This window comes from Carassius auratus, chromosome 13 (assembly GCF_003368295.1).
Source record: "Carassius auratus strain Wakin chromosome 13, ASM336829v1, whole genome shotgun sequence".
NCBI lineage: Eukaryota > Metazoa > Chordata > Actinopteri > Cypriniformes > Cyprinidae > Carassius > Carassius auratus.
The window spans coordinates 14,014,352-14,034,200 of record NC_039255.1 but is presented as its reverse complement, the minus strand read 5'-3'; the positions used below and the strand labels follow the sequence as shown (position 1 = coordinate 14,034,200).

Sequence of the window (19,849 nt, the reverse complement as noted above, 5' to 3'; positions counted from 1 at the left end):
TGCTTATAGCAATAATGCATTCAGTGTAGAGCTGCATGATCAATTGAAATCAAACTAAATCTTGATGTAGTTTAGAGCAATTAACAAACACAACTGATAAAATGCTCACAGACGACAAAGATGGCAGTCTCTTGCAGACAGAGACAAAAAGAATCGGTGTCCTACATGGAGACTGAAAGTGTGAGTGGGGTGAGATGGTTACCTGTTTGTCCATGAGAGGGCCTCAGTGTCTGCTGGTGGAGGTGGGATGGAGGGGCAGGGTGGTGGCGGTGGCTTGGGTGAGGGTTTTGGGGCTGCAGTCCATGAGGGAACACAGTAGGATTGTGGGAAGGAGGGGGTAAAACATGCGGGGAGGTGTTGGAGCGATGTGTGGGGATTTGCACATTCATATGCTTCGAGATCCTGGAGACATGAGGGTCCTTTATGAAAAATAAATAAAATAAATAAAACAGGATGACAGAAGAAGCGGCATGAAAATAATACGAGTTAACATAAGCACCATGACAAGGACATAAATGACAAAAAAGGTAGTAACAGAACAGATGCACAATGGACATACACAACATGCAAAACTTTTTTGTTTCTGCCAACTACCTAGGGTGGCCATTCGTGCCATTTTTGCAGGACACATCCTGGCCAGGATTTCTATATTGCCTAAAATATCCATGTTTTGTCTGTTTGCGCTGCACAGTTCAATGGCTTCTTGTGCTTTTGAATCGTTCTCTGTAGATCCCACCTTCTCACGCACCACGATCGGTCGATTAAAGTACAAAGTCTGCAGGTTATTGGTCAAATGATCATTACCGTCATTAAGTATGTAAACAGGAAACCAAAGCCAAACCCTGGATATTTTAGGCAATCTAGAAATCCTGGCCAGGACGTGTCCTGTGAAAATGGTACGAATGGCCACCCTACAACTACCGGTGCGCCATGAAGGATTCTAAGAGGTCTGTGAGATGACTGGCTGATTTAAAAAAAAAAAAAACTAAAATAAAACTAAATAAATATTATAAAACTCTAAACAGTTTTGCAGCTGAAGTGACCCCACCTTAGAACAACTATGCACTAATGTTTCTTTATGTTCTCTTTAGTCACACCAGGTGGCAGTATTTGCCACAAACATTTTAGACCACACTGCCTAAACCCATGATGTATCAGTTCATAAAACTGAGAAAAGTCATTGAAAGCTAATTTTGCAGCAAATTAAATGGTGGTTATGTATTTTGAGAGCATAATATGAGGTTTGAGTGTTTGACCAAGTGACTTTAAATTGTAAGACACCCACAAAGCTGCGAGATGGGGGAACATCAGTCCGTCCTCCGACGACAGTCCCACTGAGACTCCGAGAAATTCGTCGCAAGTTCTCAACACTGTACGATTCATCCCCACCCAGTGGCGCATCACAGGCCAAAGCAGACACAGGCTGCACACACACACACACAACAACACAGTGCATAAGCATTTCACATCATTAATAACAGTAAAAAAGTTCTTCACTTTGTGCAATAACAATAACACTCAGATCTTAAACGTATCAATACTATAAATCAGGGATACTCAAGTCTGGCTTGTGAGATCAACTTTCCTGCAGAGTTTAGCTCTAACCCGAATCAAACACACCTGAGCACGCTAATCAGTATGGTGAACTTGACCAGGATTGGAGCTAAACTCTGCAGGAAAGTGGATCTCGCGAGCTAGATTTGAGTATCACTGCTATAAATTCTAGCGAGGTAATACTGGTGTGCCAACTCACCTTCTGAAGTGGTTTAGTGCTGTATGCTGGCGTCCTGTAGGCAGTCCTCTCGATCTCTGCTGTGGGGGTCTTGGAACGGCCAAAAGTGGCAGAGAATCCAGCGCTGTGCTTTCGAGAAGCAGCAGGACCTGGGAGAACACTACATTTATACAACCAGTTTCCAGACAGGACAACTTACTGTTTATTATTATCATCATCTTCATTTAAAACGAAAAATATATACACTACCACACATTTATATTTTAATTATTACAATTATAATGAATACTTTTAAACAACTGAATATTACTGTTGTTATTTTCCACAGGACACAAACAGACAAAAAATTTAATGAATAAAAAAATAAATAAAAACAATGTGCAAAGAGATATATGGGAACTAGGTGGGGTCTTGTTCAAAATTACCGGATCTGTTGGCAAGCTGGGGACTGGGTCCCCGTGGGGCTCGGGGCATGCTGGGAGCCTTCAAGCTGGCCTGATAAAGTGAGTCCAAGTCTGACAGCTCCTCACAGGGTGAGCCACGTCCTGACTGTGCATAATTCTGGGAGCTGTAGTATCGATTGACATTCTCCGCCCATCGCTCCACAGGCATAGGGCCAGCTGGATGCTGATCCAGAGCTGGTGAAGATAGGGATGGAGGAAAGGGGGATGAGGGGGAGCGGAGGTCTGATGGAGAGAACGGGGGGGACTCCATCACTGTAGGACGGCCCAGACTGTGACAGGACCAATTACGTGAGGGTGCCGGGAGAGATTTTTGACAGGCATCAGAAGTGTTGCTGTGGGGTGCGTGCGTTAGGCCATGGAGAGACCGAGGACGAGGTGGGTTTTGTGGTCCTTCCCCAGAGTTGGAGTGTTCAGAGATGGAAGGTGTCTGACGGGCACTGAAATGAGACGGGCTAGAGGGCGTATTAAGCGGAACTGATGATTTGAAAGGAGCCTCGCAGCCATTCACTGCAATCACAGGCACAGTGGCAGAACTGCGTATACTAGAAGTTTGTACAAGAGAGTTTGTGATGTTTACAGTGTCTCTGGGACCCAACGTGTTTGACTGCGGCCCATTATCTGTCATAGCAAGAGGACTGGAGTTGTCTCCTGAGTTACCCTGCTGATTGGAAAGTGTGTCGGTATGGTAGGAGACAGGAGGGCCGGGGGCTTCAGAAATCGGTTTATTTGTAGACTGAGGTTTCATGTGGAGAGGTGATGGTGGTTTTAATGCATCTTCCGAAACGCACTTCTCATCCTCTTCTTTAACATTCGTCAGAAGTATTTGGACCGGGACAGACTTTTCACTAAACACAGAACGTGAAAAATAACAATGAGTTTCTGATAATAAATGAAGTGAACCTACCGGGGTCAGTATCTTATAGTATACAGATTTGTTTCAGCCTCTCTAACATGACATCAACTGAGCAGCTCGTTCCAATATGGTCTCTTACACTAACCTAGCTTTCAATCCTTAAATCAGAATTGATGATTATTATTTTAAGGCACAATGCACGTTTCCTCTTCCTGTGTGCAGGGCTCCTAGAGCACAGACACACACATATACTCAACTGCAGCCAGCAGCAGGTACCTGTGGGGCTGTTTCTGTTCCTTCTCTTCCTCCTGTTGCTTCTGCTGCAGTTCCTGCTGCTGCATGCGCTGCTGCAGACTTCGTGCTCTCCTCATGCACTTTTGCATCCTGCCCTGAGAGTTAGCGCTGTTCTCATGCAAGGTATGCCTGAGTTTAGCTACAACGCAAATAAAAAAAAAAAAAAGGCAAAAGAAAAATGAAACAGATGCAGAAAATAAAGAGCCGAGTCATGGGGACACATGCAAACACACATTACAAAGAACTGAAATGGAAAGGGTCTCAAGGGGAGGGTCACACACATAGGGAAGATGGGTAACCTAGTAAAATCCTTTACACAAATGTTAAGTTCTCTCAAGCACAAAATTATTAAATTATAATGAAACTGACTTAAATCAAAATGAATTGTAGTTCAGCCACTAAAAAAAAAAAGAAAAAAAAAAAAAAAAAGGAAATTATACGAGCCTAACACCGCATCGGGGGAAAGTTAATTGTAAATAATTACAGAACAAGAATTCTTTCCCCATCAGATGAGCTGCAATCTACCCGGCCCTACAGAGGCTCTGGAAACCGTGAGGCTGGTGAGGGAGGGAGGTGTAGGTAACACACAGGGGCCAGGCCATGGAAGATGTGAGAGTTTGTGTGTGTGTGTGTGTCCGTGCATATGGTCACCACATAAATGACAAACCTCAGAGTATGACACACAAAAGACAGACAGACGTAAAATGACATTGTAATTAAACGCTTTCCACATCAGTCACAGTCAGAAGGACACAGAGAGCATTTTATTGACATTTATAAAAACTGATAGCTCTAGCCCAGGGGCTGGATTCACAAAAATCTTTTTATGAGAGAAGAAAAGAAGTTTATTAAGATAAATTCTAAATAGTTCGGTAAGAATGTTCAGAAGTGCAATTCTTTCTTAGGTTCTCAAAAATATTTTTTTTATTAATATAAGTGGAGGCAGACTAAACAGGCTTGCAGGGGATGAAGTTAATTAAGATTTGGAACTGAAACTAAGGTCAACAATTTTTGTTTCTTAGCCAAGGGACAAGGTGATCAGCTGATGCAGACTGCAACACGGTCACACATGACTAGCATTGGCAATATTTAAAATACTTAAATATAACTTATAGTGTACATCATACACTACACGCTGGGAATTCATTAAGGTTGCCATAGTGCTGGGCCCAGATTGTACTTCTTTATGACCGCTGCTGCTATGGTTGTACCATTAGGACCTCACAGCCAAACTCCAGAATATTAAGAAAACCAAGGCATGTTGGCCCCTGTATAAGCAGACTCAAACCATGACCCTACTATTGTCTGAAAGTAATATATAGTTAAAATGCATTTGGTGTATGACACAAAGCATTAGTGACAGTTTCTATATGGAAACCGAAACACAAACAGAGATGTACAGACACACAAACACATGGCAGTAGTGATGGCGGCAGCAGGCTAAGGGCAGGATTACTTACACATAGCTTCGTTAACCACAGACAGAGCAGTGGCCACCTCTCCTGCCTGTTCCAACCTCAGAGACTGGTCTAACAGAGACTCTGCCTCCAACACACACCTCTCAAAGCCTTCCCCTTTCCCTGCAGGTAACAAACATCATAGCGCAGTGCTATTCAGCATGGAAACCAGCACACCTGCATTTCACACACACACACACACACACACACACACACACGCACACGCAGTCCCAAGCTCCAAAGAATAAGCCACAGCAGAAACCCAAGGAAACGCATTCGAAGACAGAACCACTCCCTGATGCTGACGCCTCACCTTGGTTCTGGAGCTCATCCAGATCCATGAACTTGCTGGGTCTGGGATTGAAGCCCATGGCCGCTTCCTTTTCCTTTTCCTTTCGCCTCTGTAACTCTTGTTCCTTGGCCCGACGAGCTACTTCCTCCTGTAGCTCATCCAGTTCACTGCGGCCTTCGCCTGCTACACACAAACAGAAACATGAGAATATTAAGGAAACAGTCTGGGACAATCCATTGTTGCATTTACAGTGTCAATGTTTTCTATTTTATTTTTTTACTGACACCTTGTACATACAGTATATACACGAGTTATTTTTGAGTGAGTGTAAGCAGCAAAAACAGTTTTGGCATTCAACTTTCAAGTGCCATCTGATTGAAATTTAGTATTGTTAGTGTTAACTTAAAATCTATTAATATTCTTGGGTAATTTCAATATGAAAATATTCAATGATTTATGTATATATATTTTTTTGCCTCGGCAACTAATTGAAATAAGTCCAAGTTAAACTACTAAATCTGAAATATAAATTAAAGTCATATAGAAATAAACAGAATACATCATAATTAATACTAAACTCAGACTGCTTACATAAAAACCATTATATCTGATTCTCTTCTTAATTCTGAATCGTTTCCATGGTTGAGACTGTCTCTGTCTCAACTACACCCAATCTGACCAAAGGTACCCCTCAATATTAAATAAACACTGTCACTTCATAACTCTGGTTCCTACGTTAATCTCTGCTATTAATGTAAACATAGTCCTAAGAAAATACACAGGAAACAAATGGATGCATTGTCAAAATATTGTATGTGTGCATTAAGCCTTGGAATATGATATCAGCGGCACATAGTTTTAACATGCGCACAATTCTACATATATAACAAACAGTAGGCGGTGAGCTAAAGGATCTATTCTGGTCACATGGAGAAGCACAAACAGGTATAGCAATTGATAGTTCTCCAGGGCAGACTCATGTTCCTCAGTTTACATAACAGATATACAGAGATAACATTTCACAGAAAGGAACAGGATGTATTTTGCAGCTGATTCTGCTCAATACTGCTTGCTTATTATAGTCTTATAGTTCATGTAGAAACAGCAAGAAGGCCATGTGACACCTAGTTTAAACATTTAGAAAGAATGATTCATATAATAAGGTAAACAACAGGTGAAACTGCCTACAACTTAGCTGTATGACGACTATAAACACACACATTCATACTGAACACACCTAAACTCATGTGACTGCTGCCCTTGAGTGATGCTTTGACATCCTGTAGTAGGGCACTGCTGCTCTTGGATTTGGTGACAGTATTCAATGATGGGCTGACACCAGGAGGAGGCTTTTTCTTTCCTCCATATTGTAAGCTGGAAAACAAAAAGAGAGATGAATAAGGAGCTAACAAAGATCCTTATCAGTTCTGACAAGATTTTTTGCATCATACCTGTGCGTGCCATTACTGGTGCCCTCACTAACGGGTATGTCCAGACTGACGGGGCTGTTGCTGTTCCTCTCACTGCTCTCATAGCCACTCTCCATCCTCTGGATAAGCCGTGGGGGCTGCCCTGATCCCCGTCTCAGGGGTCCCGGTAGGTCTCGAAAGATGGTCTGCCCCGCTGAGGATGCCAAGTCTCCCTGAGGCCCTGAGTCTTCAGACAAGAGAGCTCCTAGTGGACTATACCCGGCCTGCTTACGACGTTCCCTGCTAAAGATGCTGTCGATGTTGAGGGCCTCTCGGCGAGGCTTCCAGGGTGGATGGTACCGCCCTCCAGAGGAGCTTGACTTGGACTCGCTGCTGGTGCTGTCAGCTTCCCAGTCTCGGGTCTTAATAGTGGAGTCGGGTGGGCCAAGAGAGCCCGAGGATGATGCAGAAAGCAGCCGATTATGGATAATGTTGCTCATAGTCTCCTTAAAGTCTCGAAGCCGACTGGAGCTAGGTTTAGGTAGGGAACGAGGAACTTGCTGCTCTTTTAAAGTCTCGCCTGTAAAAGAGAGGGAGAGGAAATCATTAGAAAAAAAAAAAAAAAAAAAAGGAGGAAGGAGGAATGTTATTTTAACATAAGCTAATATTACTCAACACAGCCAGAACAAGCAACAGCGATGACTAATGCAGCTCACATTTATTATCCAACATGCTACTCGATCCACTAATGATCTGTCAGCATCAATCAGCTGACACAGTTACAGATTATTAACCCAGCAATGTTTGTGGTGTGGAGACAGCATTATATTGTTTAACTGCATACCTTCACTGTGGTAGCCGGCAGACAACACCTCATCTGTCTTAGCACAACGACTCCTTGAATCACCCCGGGCCTCGAATTTTCGAGGCCTGCTGGCACTTCGTTTCCGGTCCAAAATTCCTCCTTTTTTGTCTGAGACCCCATCTTGTCTGAAAGTACGGTGTCGCACTGGATCGCTGTCAGGACCTTCACAAATGAATAACAACATAGTCACCGTTTGAGTTGTTGTAGAAGAATAGGAAAGGTGCTGCACATTTACAGTGAAACCTAGGCACTGAGATACTAAAAACACTGGATCATGAGCTGCTCATGTGTAAATGAACACAGTGCCATGCTTTCATCTGAAACACTCAAGCACTGTAATTATATCACAGCCTTTGCAATATGAGTAATAACACTAAACCAGATCAACTATTAAGTGTGCAGCCCTAAGCAGGGCATAAGGCAGAAAACATTAAATGAACTACTGTATGGATCAACTCAATGCCAAAATACCTAATATGGTGTCTAAACTGTGTTTGATTCTAGGGTGAATGTATATACTGATGTACCTGTGTTTTCCAGGCTGCTGTGGGAGGCAGAGTCGTTGTCTGGGTTACAGATGACGGTTCCCTGGGAGTCAGAGGAGAAGTGGGAGGCCATAGACTCGTGGTGGGAGTGTGAATACTTATAGCTGTAGCTGTCGGTGGAGGAGTCTGTCCGTGTGTCGCTGGAAATCGATGGTTCGCGGCCTGACAAACCAAACAGAAGATGTGATGCTGATCACTGACGCTACAAACTGGAGAACCCATACTGCTATAAAAATGTGACTAGCAGAAAGAGTTCTGAGAGGTGACAGGGCACATCTAGGTGTTCTGGGTGGATGTTTACTCAGGTCAAAGAAGCCCATCCCAAAGTTTTGATATAGCTCAGGTCCACCCTTATTTTCTGCTCTTCAGTCCGCAAGCTTAGAAAATTAATAGCACACTGCTCCTCAAACAAGTCTCAGAATATGATGTCCATAGCACTTAACACACTTAACTCTTCTGCAAAGTAATAGTTTGTAATGTTTGTAAAAATGTTTAATGTTTGTCGTCATTTTTAATTGGATAACTGTAAATTACCTTACCATATACAATGAAAAACAACAAATGGTTTAACATTGCACTACATTTAATTGTACAGTAATTGTTTATAAGTAACATTTAGCAAGTTAAAATGATAAATTACTATATCATTTATGGAGAAAAACAGTAAAAAGGCACTCCCATAAATCCATGCATGACACATTATATGAGATGACATATTATTTGAACACTTGTTTCTTTTATATTTTTACTACATGATGTCTATTAGGATGATTTGTGTTGCATTTCATGCCAATATATATTGCATAATTTTGTGTATTTGTGGGTATAATCCTGTGCCCCATTTAAACAAATATTGTCCATGTTTTATGGACAGGTCACTTACAATGAACTCTACTACCTCCAATATTATCACAGTGCTTTTCAGTATATTTTACAGTAAAAAGCAGGCTTTTGTAGTTCAGGTAGATTGGTATACCGACATCATATCACCAAATGAAATATATGGTTATTACAGCTGCTTATTCTTTTGCTTAAATTTAAAAATTATTATTTTTTTTTTTACAAACTCCACTAATCTGTCTAAAAAAGAATTGTCTAGAATTTTCATAATTAGTGCTGAAATATTACTCATTTTGTCTGAATTAACATTTGCTTCAGTGCTTCCAGAACTTCCTTCTGAAGGTGCACCAAAGAAATGCAAAGAAACATACTGGCCCAGTAAACTGGCCTTATGCTGGTGTGAAAGTACCTGAATCCTCACTGTCATAGTATGCTTTAGTGTAGTGATGCAAGTCTAGGCGTGAAGCCAAATCCTGAACTGACACTGGCTTCCCCCGGGGGTCAGCATAGAGCAGCAACAGCGGCTGGTAATGCCCCTTTATACAGCGGGACACCACATCCTTCCACTTGGGCCCAATCTGTGAAAGAGAGAAAATATGAGCGAGACATAGAGTATAGTTTTAAAGCAGTTTAAATAATACATAAATAATACATTTGACAGATTTTTAAAAATCAGTCCCTAAAAAGCTCAACCAAATTACTCTCGCCTAGTGAAAAACTAAACAAAAGCAAAGACCTGTTTGAAATATTCTGGATAAAGACTGAAACTGAAACTCAAGCCTGACATGTTTCCATTATTTTCAGACCAATCTTACCCTGACTCCAACTTCCCGAATGGACGACTCTCTCTACACTCCCTCCATATCCAGACAGGATGTCCGAGCGAGCCGCAGTAACAGACAAGCATGCACGAAAACGGGAATATGTGAGCGGGAGAGTGTATGCGTTTGGTTTGCGGTGGACTATCATGGCGGTTACTCTCTGTAGGCCACACCCTACCACTGACCAGCTGGGGTTGTAAACAATAGTGGGATATCCTTGTTTTCAGAGGGCTATTGAAAGAGCTCTGCACAGCTCACGAGCAGGTCAGCATGGGCTTGCCAGAAAAAGCTGCTTCGTTTGCAACTGTCTACGATCCACAGTCCTGCACTGCTATTACAAAGATACAATTCTGCAAGTTCAGAACTAAGGGAAGAACACACCAACTCTGAGTGACATAACACGCATTGGCCCAGTTTCATAGACAGGACTTAGCCTAGAGCAGGATTAGGCCATAGTTCAATTAGGACATTTAAGTATTTTTTTATAAACATGCCTTAGAACAAAGCGTTACTGGTGTGCATCTTAAGACAAAAAGGGCACTGACATGGTTTAATATCAGTCAGTGCAAGCTTCTTGCAGTTGAAACAGCTCAGATTTCAATTTTAGTCTGGGACTAGACTTGTCTGTGAAACTGGGGGATTATGTTCTTACAAGTAGTTTTAATAGTTTTAGGAGTTATACAGTTAACGTATCACTGTAAAAATTAGGGATGCACAATATATCCGTAATATCAGTCCATTGATTAGAATCAGCTGATAATGAGAATTTAATTGAGCATTTTCATTTTATCTATTTTTATATCCAGATTATCCTTGCGATCATCTGAAAATTAATTTTTAAAATACTAGTAATGTAAACGTTAAATGTATTCTTCAGACATTTTCAAAATTAATGTCCATTTGTCATACTGTACATTCTAAAACATTGTTTTGAATTTTTTTAGTTACCCACATTTTTTAAAATATCTTATTTTTTGTTTAGCACAAGAAATTAATATAGGTTTGGGACAACATGACGGTGAGTAAATAATGAAAGAATTGAAATTTTAGGGTGCTCTATCTCTTTAATGACAGTAATTTTAGGGTGATCTATCCCTGTAATGACAGTAGGCTGCATGTTTAATAGGCCTGCTGTCCCTTTATAAGACATGCAGGCATATAATATACAGGCACGTATATGTTTTTCTCTCAACTGTTTACTTTCATTTTAGACCAAGTCTACATGTAAACCTTGTGCGTTTTGACAGTATTAGCACAAAAGCTAACTTAGTTCAATAATCAGGTGCTGTTTGACAAGCTTTAGCGCGCACGCTTCAGGTGTGTGCAGCACTCACACTGCCTCTCTCAATGTATATATCTGCACATATTGTATAAAGACATTGGCAGATGAAAACAGGTTACAATTGTAGACATTGTAACCAGACTGTGTGGTCACAGTGATGAATATGGGACTACTGATACAAACTTCTTGTATTTTATATGTACAATTAGCAGAATAATTGCAACAAAGTGGAAATAAGGTCAGAAAGCATGAAGTTTGCGGTGTCAGAATGGCAGTCTGTCAGTCAAATCCGAAACAAGATGCAACAAGTTAAGAAAAGTTATAACAAAGATGTCTCAGATAGTCTGATGGCAGAAAAAAAGTAAATGATAAATGAATGATTGATTCAAATATCAAATACACTGAACAGGTAATCTCAAACGTATTATGACATGCTAGAACAGACCTCACACGTTTGTCACACGCACATTTGAGGATCTTCATTTTCTATAGACCCTCACACATACCTGCACACACAGACTAACACAGACACCTAATAGGTGATTCAACAAACTGCTGAATTATGTAAAACAGCACGCAAGCACTAACGGAGAAAACAAACATACATTCATTCACCCACCCACCACATGCTGGGAGCCTGTGGGACACTGCTAAATAATGAGACAACGCATTGGCCTATCCCAGTTAATGATTCTACACAAACTCCCCGTGGACCGAGCAAGCAAGGAACATTAGATCAGGATATTTACTGAACTACATTAGATGTATAAATAAAGCCCTAACGAACAACCCCGGCAAACCGGCCAACTAAGGCCTGCGTTTTTTCACATTCACTGGTTACACAAAGCCCAGATGATTACCTCTTTCACATGAGCATCATCGAAGTAAATCCACTTGCGGATTTTGGTTTGGAAGAAGAAAGTAGAGTAGTGTTTGCCATAGTAACAGACCACGCCCACCAGGTAGAGCTCCGCCTGTTTGGCCTTGTCCTCTGTCACTCTGTAGAACAGCTATGGGTGAAACGAAGGAGGAGAGGTCACTAATTACTCATATGCCGCGTTTCCACCGAAATTACCCGGAACATTTGTACCAGGAACTTTTTTTCCCAGGAACTTTTTTCCCCCCAGACCTGTTGCTTTCTGTGTTTCCACCGCGGTGTAAAGTACCGGGTAGATTAGGCAAATAGACTGGTGACGTAGGTCTGCGCGCGTTTCTCAATACAAATTACCGCTGATTAAAAAAAAAAAAAAAAAAAAGTACGCTGATTTTGGACGTGCATCCTCGGTAGTTGGTTCAGACTTTGTGCATTCCTCTGGGGAGTGTGATGTCCGCGACGACGCAAGTCCGGTGAATCTATAAACAGAAGCGTACTTGATAACTTCAGTCAGCTCGCCTTGGCTACTGCAATTTTCCTTACTGTATTACAATAAAACGAAATATGATATCAAATACCACTGCCTCCTTTCGTTTTCATTTAAGCATAATAACAGCTGCAGAAATGTACTTAGTTCAGGGAAATGTGTATACAGCCATTACAATGAAACGAAATATTATATAAATTTGCCTTTTTTATTTTCATTTTAACATATAGATAAATTGAATACAGACCAAAGAAAACCTGTTAGATTTACCCCGCAGCTGAATTATATGTTATGTTTAACCACTAAAGACACATCAGAGCCAGCGGCACATATCAGAAAGTCTATCCCAGGAGAGGCTGCTTCTCGGCGGATACATAAGGACTGAGCTCCCGCTGATCGAGTGGAGCTCACCGTCGCAGAGATCGGCGAAACACATTTTTAAATAGGCGCTGTCTTTATAAATAAACCACAGATTTGAGTTTTAAACAACTACATTCTCGCCTGAAATACTTTTAAAATGACATTTTATGACACAATAACAGTAATATTTGAAAATTATCCAAATAAATGGTGTTTGAACTCAACCAATGCTGCGTGAACTCAGATCGCTTTGGCTACAGCAATTTCCCCTCAGTATATTTACAATAAAACGAAATAGGATATAAAATACCAATGCCTCCTTTCATTTTCATTTAAACATAATAACAGCTGCAGAAATGTACTTAGTTCAGGGATAAGTGTAACGTTATATACAGCCATTACAATGAAATAAATATTATATAGACTTGCCTTTTTATTTTCATTTTAACATATAGATAAATTGAATACAGACCAAAGAAAACCTGTTAGATTTACCCCGCAGCTGAATTATATTTTATGTTTAACCACTGAAGAGACATCAGAGCCAGCGGCACAGAAGGTCTATCCCAGGAGAGGCTGCTTCTCGGCGGATACATGAGGACTGAGCTCCCGCTGATTGAGTGGAGCTCACCGTCTACGAGATCGGCGAAACACATTTTTAAATAGGCGCTGTCTTTATAAATAAACAACAGATTTGAGTTTTAAACAACTACATTCTCGCCTGAAATACTTTTAAAATTACATTTCATGACACAATAACAGTAATATTTTGAAAATGTTGATCCGAATAAATGGTGGTTGAACTCAAACAATGCTGCATGAACTCAACCAATCAGCATGTTTAGCGCCAAAGTCCCGCCCCCGAAAGTTCCGGAACTTTAAAAAAGTACCACCTCGCCAGCAGGGACTTTCTGGGGGGCATTTTTTTACCCGGAACTTTTATTTAGTTCCTGGTTCCTGCGGTGGAAACACACCAAGTACCGGACCAAGTCCCTAGTTCCTGGGTAAAGTTCCTGCGGTGGAAACGCGGCTATAAATACACACACACCACTCTTGATCTCTAGACGTATTTTAGTTTATAGTAATCATTCGTTTGGGCCTTTTAAAACTTTTTGCTTTTTTCACTGAAACATGAACTCAGTACTTTGTGAAATGCGAAACACTTAGGACACCCTGTGTGAAATCAGTGGCAGACAGTTTCTTTTGTGTGTGAGTCATTGTCATTGATGCAACACGTTTGACAAATTCTGCCTGTAAATCCTATGTGCATCACAGTGATCTCAGAGTTGCAGCACTGCTGTTTTATCACAGATCCATGTGCGCCACCTGTCCTATTCTTCTACAACAACTCCAATGGTGACTTTTGTTGTTATTCATTTGAGAAGGTCCTGACAGTGATCCAGTGCGATGCCATACTTTCAGACAAGATGAGGTCTCAGACAAAAAAGGAGGAATTTTGGACCGGAAACGAAGTGCCAGCAGTTTTATCAGACTCCATTTATCACCATCCATAACATTCTAAAGCATCTGTTTTCAGCTGTGGGTTTGTTCATCTATCAACTGATTTATGTCAGCAGAATGGAGTATAATTTGTGGGATATTTAAACTTATGGCTAGGAGTATGTCTTACATCTCCGAGCCGCAGGACAGTGCCCAGGCTATGAATGACATCTTCTGCCAGGTCAGAGTGGTCCGAGTCCCACACCAGGCCAATGGTGATGATCTCTGGGGAGTTCATCAGGACACGTCGAATGCGGAGCTTCTCTCCACAGTTCCCCTGTAGATAAGAAAAATGGAGAGGGAAAAAAGGGGCTTTTTTTCATACTGGAGCTTAAACAAACACACATATATACATTTACATTAGCTATAACCATAAATTCCCAATCCCCCTGGCCAAACTTACACAGTCACCTTGACACAGATCATAAATCACAGATGAACAACCATATTCTGTGTGTTTATATTGCATTTGAAGCATGTCTGAGGTTCAGGGTAACAAATCCATTTCAGATCGACACACATTGTTCTTCAACTTACAAATGTGTTCAATAGATACAGAAAATCTTGCTGTAGTGTCAAATCTCAAAACATGTTAACTTCCATTAATACTAGTGAACAGACAGATCAAGCACATCATCATCTAATAATGTAATGATTCATTACTACGTGAATGTCTTAAATGAACAGCAGAGAAGTCAAAATTTAGTTTGGTTTGAGCTTAAAAAGAAATAAATACTTGCCAATAGGTAGAAAAAAAATAGTTTTTCCTTTGAATATCAGACGTCTCTTACTAATGCTGCATGTATTTGATCAAAATAAAGTATAAACAGTAATCTGAAAAATATTATTACAATTGTGTATTTTAAAATGTAATTTACTCCTGTGATGTCAAAGCTAAATTTTCAGCAGCCATTACTCCAGTCTTCAGTGTCACATGATCCTTTCAATTCTGAAAACAGTTGTGCGGTTTCATATTTTTGTGGAAACCATGATACTTTTTTTCAGGATACTTTGATAAACAAAAAGTTCAAAATACCAGCATTTATTTGAAACCAAAATCTTTTATAACACTATAAACCTTTAAAGTATTTATTTCATTAAAAACAATTCTACTGACTGTAGTGTGTCTTATGTTATATATAATATAAATACATATTGTTTCAAGGATGTTTAGATATTTTGTTGAAAAACAAGACAAATATACTGATTAAGTAAATTATTATTTTTTATTGTGATAAGCGGTCATCCCTTATCCAAGGAAATCCTGATCTGACATGAAAACAAATGTGTGTTCTGCATAAGTAGTTGAACCTCCTCAGGGCCACGAGACTTGATGGCATCCTGTTTTGACTCAGTGATTACTTAATGGCCACAATCCTATTCAACACCCAGACAAGCCGGCTTCATTTTGCCTATTCAGCACTTGATTTGATGGAGCTGAGTGTGTGGTGGCGTTTGGTAATGCTAACCGGACAGTTGCGCAGGTCTCCCACAGTGCTGGCGTTCCTCAGCAGCTCTCCAAACATGTCTGGGGTGGCCTTCTCCCGGCATTCCAGCATCCGCACTGCCTGGTTACTGTAGCATAACCAACACACGTCACACATTAAGATAGCACAAGCAATACACTGAAGCTCTCATATCTATTTTTATAGGTGAAGTGTTTGTATGTATTGGCTCTGATTAATAAACAGCCTATAATTACTAAATTTAAAAACTGAAATGGAATTTTTGACAAGAAGTGTTTAGGTGTGTTTGTGTACATTTTGCGGATTATATCTTACTTTTAGGAAGTTTTTTTTTTTTTTTAATGTCTGGCACCTCACGCATGCTGGATTAAAAAAATAATAATAGGCCTAATTTGTGTCAAAACCCAGCCCTGGAGATCACTAAGTTTTAGCACAGAGATAAATGACATGGTGAAATAATCATAATAAATTATTGTATTAATCCATTAATCCATTGATTGTAATATTTGTAGTGGGACGACAAGGGAGTCAATGTCCTTGTGCAGACGAAAGCAGCCGTCCACTGCAATGTCACCTATTACCATAAAAATCCTCCTTTATCACAGAGCTGCATGCTGAAATATTCATGCAGTCCTTCATCGTTGTTGTGCTTATGACTGTTTGTTCACAAATGTTAAGTATCTGCTGCCCTGGCAGGCTGAATGCAGTAATCCAGACAGTGTCTGCAAATGCACAGCTCTAAAAGCAGATGCTGACAATGTTTGACTGGAGAGGTTCAAGGGGATCTTCTCTAATGTGAGGCTCTGCTTTGTATCTGGCCACTCACCATCCATGATTAAAAGCAGTGGCACTGCTGTCCAGAAGACCTAGAGTAATATTTAAGCTGGCTGTTGCCATGTGATCTCTGCTCTAATTGATTTCACTGTGTTTGATGTGGCAGAGAGCTCATTTGCTCAGCTGGTGAAGAGTATAGGACATGATGTTTTCTGTGCCGTGCACAGTGTGGCTCTTTTTGGTCTCAGCTTTCAAAATGACCTCATTCTTTAGCATCACTCATTTTTGTGCAAGTGTATGTGCTGCAGGAATGATTTTGCTCACCACAGAGAGGTGGTGGAGATGTAGTGGACCATCTGAATGAAGGGCAGGGGGTCTGAAGAGGCTCCACAGTTGCTGCACACACACTTAATGAGAACAAAAAATATTATCTATTAAATAATCTTTTCCTTTCAACTGGAGCGAGTGGCAAACATTTTATATTAAAAACTAGGTCTATTAGGGTTTCCACACCTCCTGACACAACACAAATGAATTAAATGACAATTGATGCATGTCACTTACAAAGAGGTATTTAAGTAAGCAAACAAATTAAATACATTTTTGTGCATAATACATCAATGCATGCTATTATAAAAGAGAAATGATCAACAAAAATATAAAAGATGCATTTACTGACATGTGCAATGTAGACCGACCATGATCCAGTCAAATCCTGGTGTTTATTTTACGGTTTTACATTTTCTACCAACAAGTATGTGTCATTCAGAATTATGTTCTATTATACAAGTTAAATGGATAGTGAATGGGATTCATATTGCCTTCAAAGATTTCTACTTGTTAATAAAGGGGCTTCACCTGCTCAAAGAGTGTCATGGCAAACTTCTGGTGAGGGATGCAGTGTTTGGCCGTGCAGATGTCCTCCTTGGTCTCATCAGAGATGTGAAAGTGGATCCTCATGAGGATATTCTCCTGTGAGAGAGACATATTGCTTTATTATTACCAATCATTGTGCTTGAATCCAAATAAAAAAATCTGTGAATCCCACTTAAAAAAAATGGCATGCGTCTGTCCTGCATGTCTCATGTTAATTGATTCTCACTATCCAATGGGTGTTTACTGAATCTGTGAATAACAGCGTGCTCAGCCCTTTTAGCTGAAGGATATTACGGAGGATGGTTTGGTTGGGGGAGGTTTGTGTTCTGTAGGGAGATGTTGAAATTTGCTAAGCAACTGGCCTTTACCAGTGTCTCCAGTCTTGCATAATGGCCCGACAACAATAGTGGTTAAGGGGGCAAAAAATGTACATTTGCAGTTTGTGGTTGCAGTTTTTACTGGTCAGCACATTGTATGATGTTGCCAAACCAGCAGTCAAGAGAGGCAGAGGCAGGGAGCCATTCTTTATCTTATACGTTATGATGCTATGGCCTTTAAAATGAGCCATTAGGAGGAAGTGAATCACTTCACAAAATAGGAGATGCATGCATGATTACAAAAGATTACAGCAAAGGTTTAAACAAGAAGGTTTGCCTCAAGTATCCTGTCAAGAGAAAAGAGTTAAAAATTGACAAGAAAGCTGACATGCAACCAAAAATGACAGGAAAGGACAGATAGAAATACAGGGCCAAGAGGATATGTTCCTTTTACTTGCACTGGTGGACTCAAGACATAGCTGAGGCTAACAATGTTCGCAAAAAATCTGCCAGACTGCACAATGTCCTCCTTAAGAAAATCTACATCTGGAGCACAGAGTCTAATTTGGCATGTGAAAGCATAATAAAGAGTATGGAACAAACAAGGACATGGAGGAGAGTAGGAGGGAAAGCAGTAACACTCTACAGGGGAGGAAAGCTAAAGGGCAATGGTAGAGAGTCAAGAGCCCTTACAAAGCACTCGGCTGCGTCGTCCATAATGCCGAGTTGGAATCGCTGCTCATCCTGGAAGGTTTTGGCCAGAGCACAGCGAAGAGCATCAGAAGGCAGCACCTTCTCACTGCTGAACTGGAACTGTACAAATATGCTCTGAAAAACAACCACAGCTCTCGATTAATGTTAAAGAAAACATCAACAACACCTCAGCACACAACTTCTTCAAAAAGTGTACCTTTACACACAGTTTGTCACTGGAGCAGAACCTTATTTACCCCTAAAAGGTTCATAGTAGTACCATAACAGCACAAATTTCTACTCTAAAAGGTACTAATATGTGACACTGGACCACAAACCAGTCTTAAGTGTCCATTTTTTCCTACTGTATAGAACACAAGGGAAGCTGATATTCAAAATTTAAAAGAGGTGGTTTTATGATTTTTAAATCTTTTCAAATGTGACGAGAGAAAATGAACAATATTAAATTTTAGTTTTAATGTAAACAATAACTTTTTTGTATTAAAAAAAGTAGCAGGACAAGCAAAGAGATTGAAAAGAAAGTATTTTACGAAGAATTCATTCACTTGACACACACCAGTGAGTAAATGCATGAATTTTAATTTTTAGGTGAATGATACTATTAAAAAGCATTTTTCCCCCTCTTAGGCCACATTTAAACAACATAATTAAGAGTCTCCTGGTTTATATGAACTTCTAAGATTTCCCATGCTGTAAAGACTTTTGTGCTGAATTAAGAGTCTTTACAGGATTAACTTCTTCTCTTTGGATGCCGAAAACTATGTTATATAACTCTGAGAGGTTGGAAACTGCACTTATGTCACTGACCGTGAAACATAGTGGAATAAAGTTAAAAAGACATAGACAGCTGAATACAGAGCCAGTACAAGACCCATGAGAGAGAGTGGACAGGCTGATAGACACTGTCCCAGTCCTGTATGTGAGAGCAGACAGACAGCCCCCTACTGCGCTGGCACAGGGCTCAGGAGAGAGATCTCTAATTTCCAGAGTTATTGAACTTTTGATGGAAAATGCCAACGGCAATCCTGAACATTAGAAGGAATCTAATAAAAAAACGAGAGTAAGGGAGGGACTGAAAAGAAACGGGATGGAAAAAGAAGTGACACAGCAAGAGCTGCATACACGCAACACGGCTTGCCTAACAGCTCTAGTTAAACACGGAATGGCTAGTTTTTTTTTTTTTTTATGAATTATGCAAAATACATAAAATGGCATTACAATTCCTGGAACAATTCCTGGACAAAATGACAAAGAAGAGATCCAAAACTGATTTTTATGTTTTGTATCAGACAAATGATATTCAGAACTGGTTTCCTTTAAGCTTTTGGACAAAATAACTAAATTAGAATAGACAAGTAAACTAGTAATTATACTAACTAATGTTAATTATTCCTCACCTGAGAATTAATAGCTATCACATATATCACAAAAGTGATAAATATATCATAAAACGGAGTAACAAATGCAAACAAATCATGATACAAGTTATTATCCTTTTGGATGCACAGTAGTGTAATGGAGTTGTTGGGTACTGTTTTTTATAGACTTAGAAAAGGGAGCTATAAGACAACATTACAAACGTTTTGGTGACCTCTGACAAAGGTATTTCGATTTTTATGTTTCACAG

General features: G+C 40.2%; 1 protein-coding gene across 7 annotated transcripts in view; it reads right to left on the bottom strand.

Annotated features, from left to right (window-relative positions):
* LOC113112751 (inactive ubiquitin carboxyl-terminal hydrolase 54-like) overlaps positions 1-19,849 on the bottom strand; it is a 55,098-nt gene that overhangs the window by 2,288 nt on the left and 32,961 nt on the right. For 4 of the 7 annotated variants that reach the window (XM_026278581.1, XM_026278584.1, XM_026278583.1 and 1 more), the window contains exons 4-21: positions 18,202-18,336; positions 17,174-17,287; positions 16,640-16,722; positions 15,545-15,650; positions 14,206-14,352; positions 11,715-11,864; positions 9,161-9,329; positions 7,894-8,073; positions 7,346-7,528; positions 6,544-7,081; positions 6,330-6,466; positions 5,114-5,275; positions 4,804-4,923; positions 3,326-3,482; positions 2,158-3,041; positions 1,754-1,881; positions 1,286-1,423; positions 203-419 (exon numbers count right to left, since the gene is read on the bottom strand). In XM_026278581.1, the coding sequence (XP_026134366.1) occupies positions 203-419; positions 1,286-1,423; positions 1,754-1,881; positions 2,158-3,041; positions 3,326-3,482; positions 4,804-4,923; positions 5,114-5,275; positions 6,330-6,466; positions 6,544-7,081; positions 7,346-7,528; positions 7,894-8,073; positions 9,161-9,329; positions 11,715-11,864; positions 14,206-14,352; positions 15,545-15,650; positions 16,640-16,722; positions 17,174-17,287; positions 18,202-18,336 (3,748 nt within the window). The remainder of the gene's footprint in view (positions 1-202; positions 420-1,285; positions 1,424-1,753; positions 1,882-2,157; positions 3,042-3,325; positions 3,483-4,803; positions 4,924-5,113; positions 5,276-6,329; positions 6,467-6,543; positions 7,082-7,345; positions 7,529-7,893; positions 8,074-9,160; positions 9,330-11,714; positions 11,865-14,205; positions 14,353-15,544; positions 15,651-16,639; positions 16,723-17,173; positions 17,288-18,201; positions 18,337-19,849) is intronic. The other 3 variants (XM_026278585.1, XM_026278586.1, XM_026278587.1) reach the window with 3 other exon arrangements.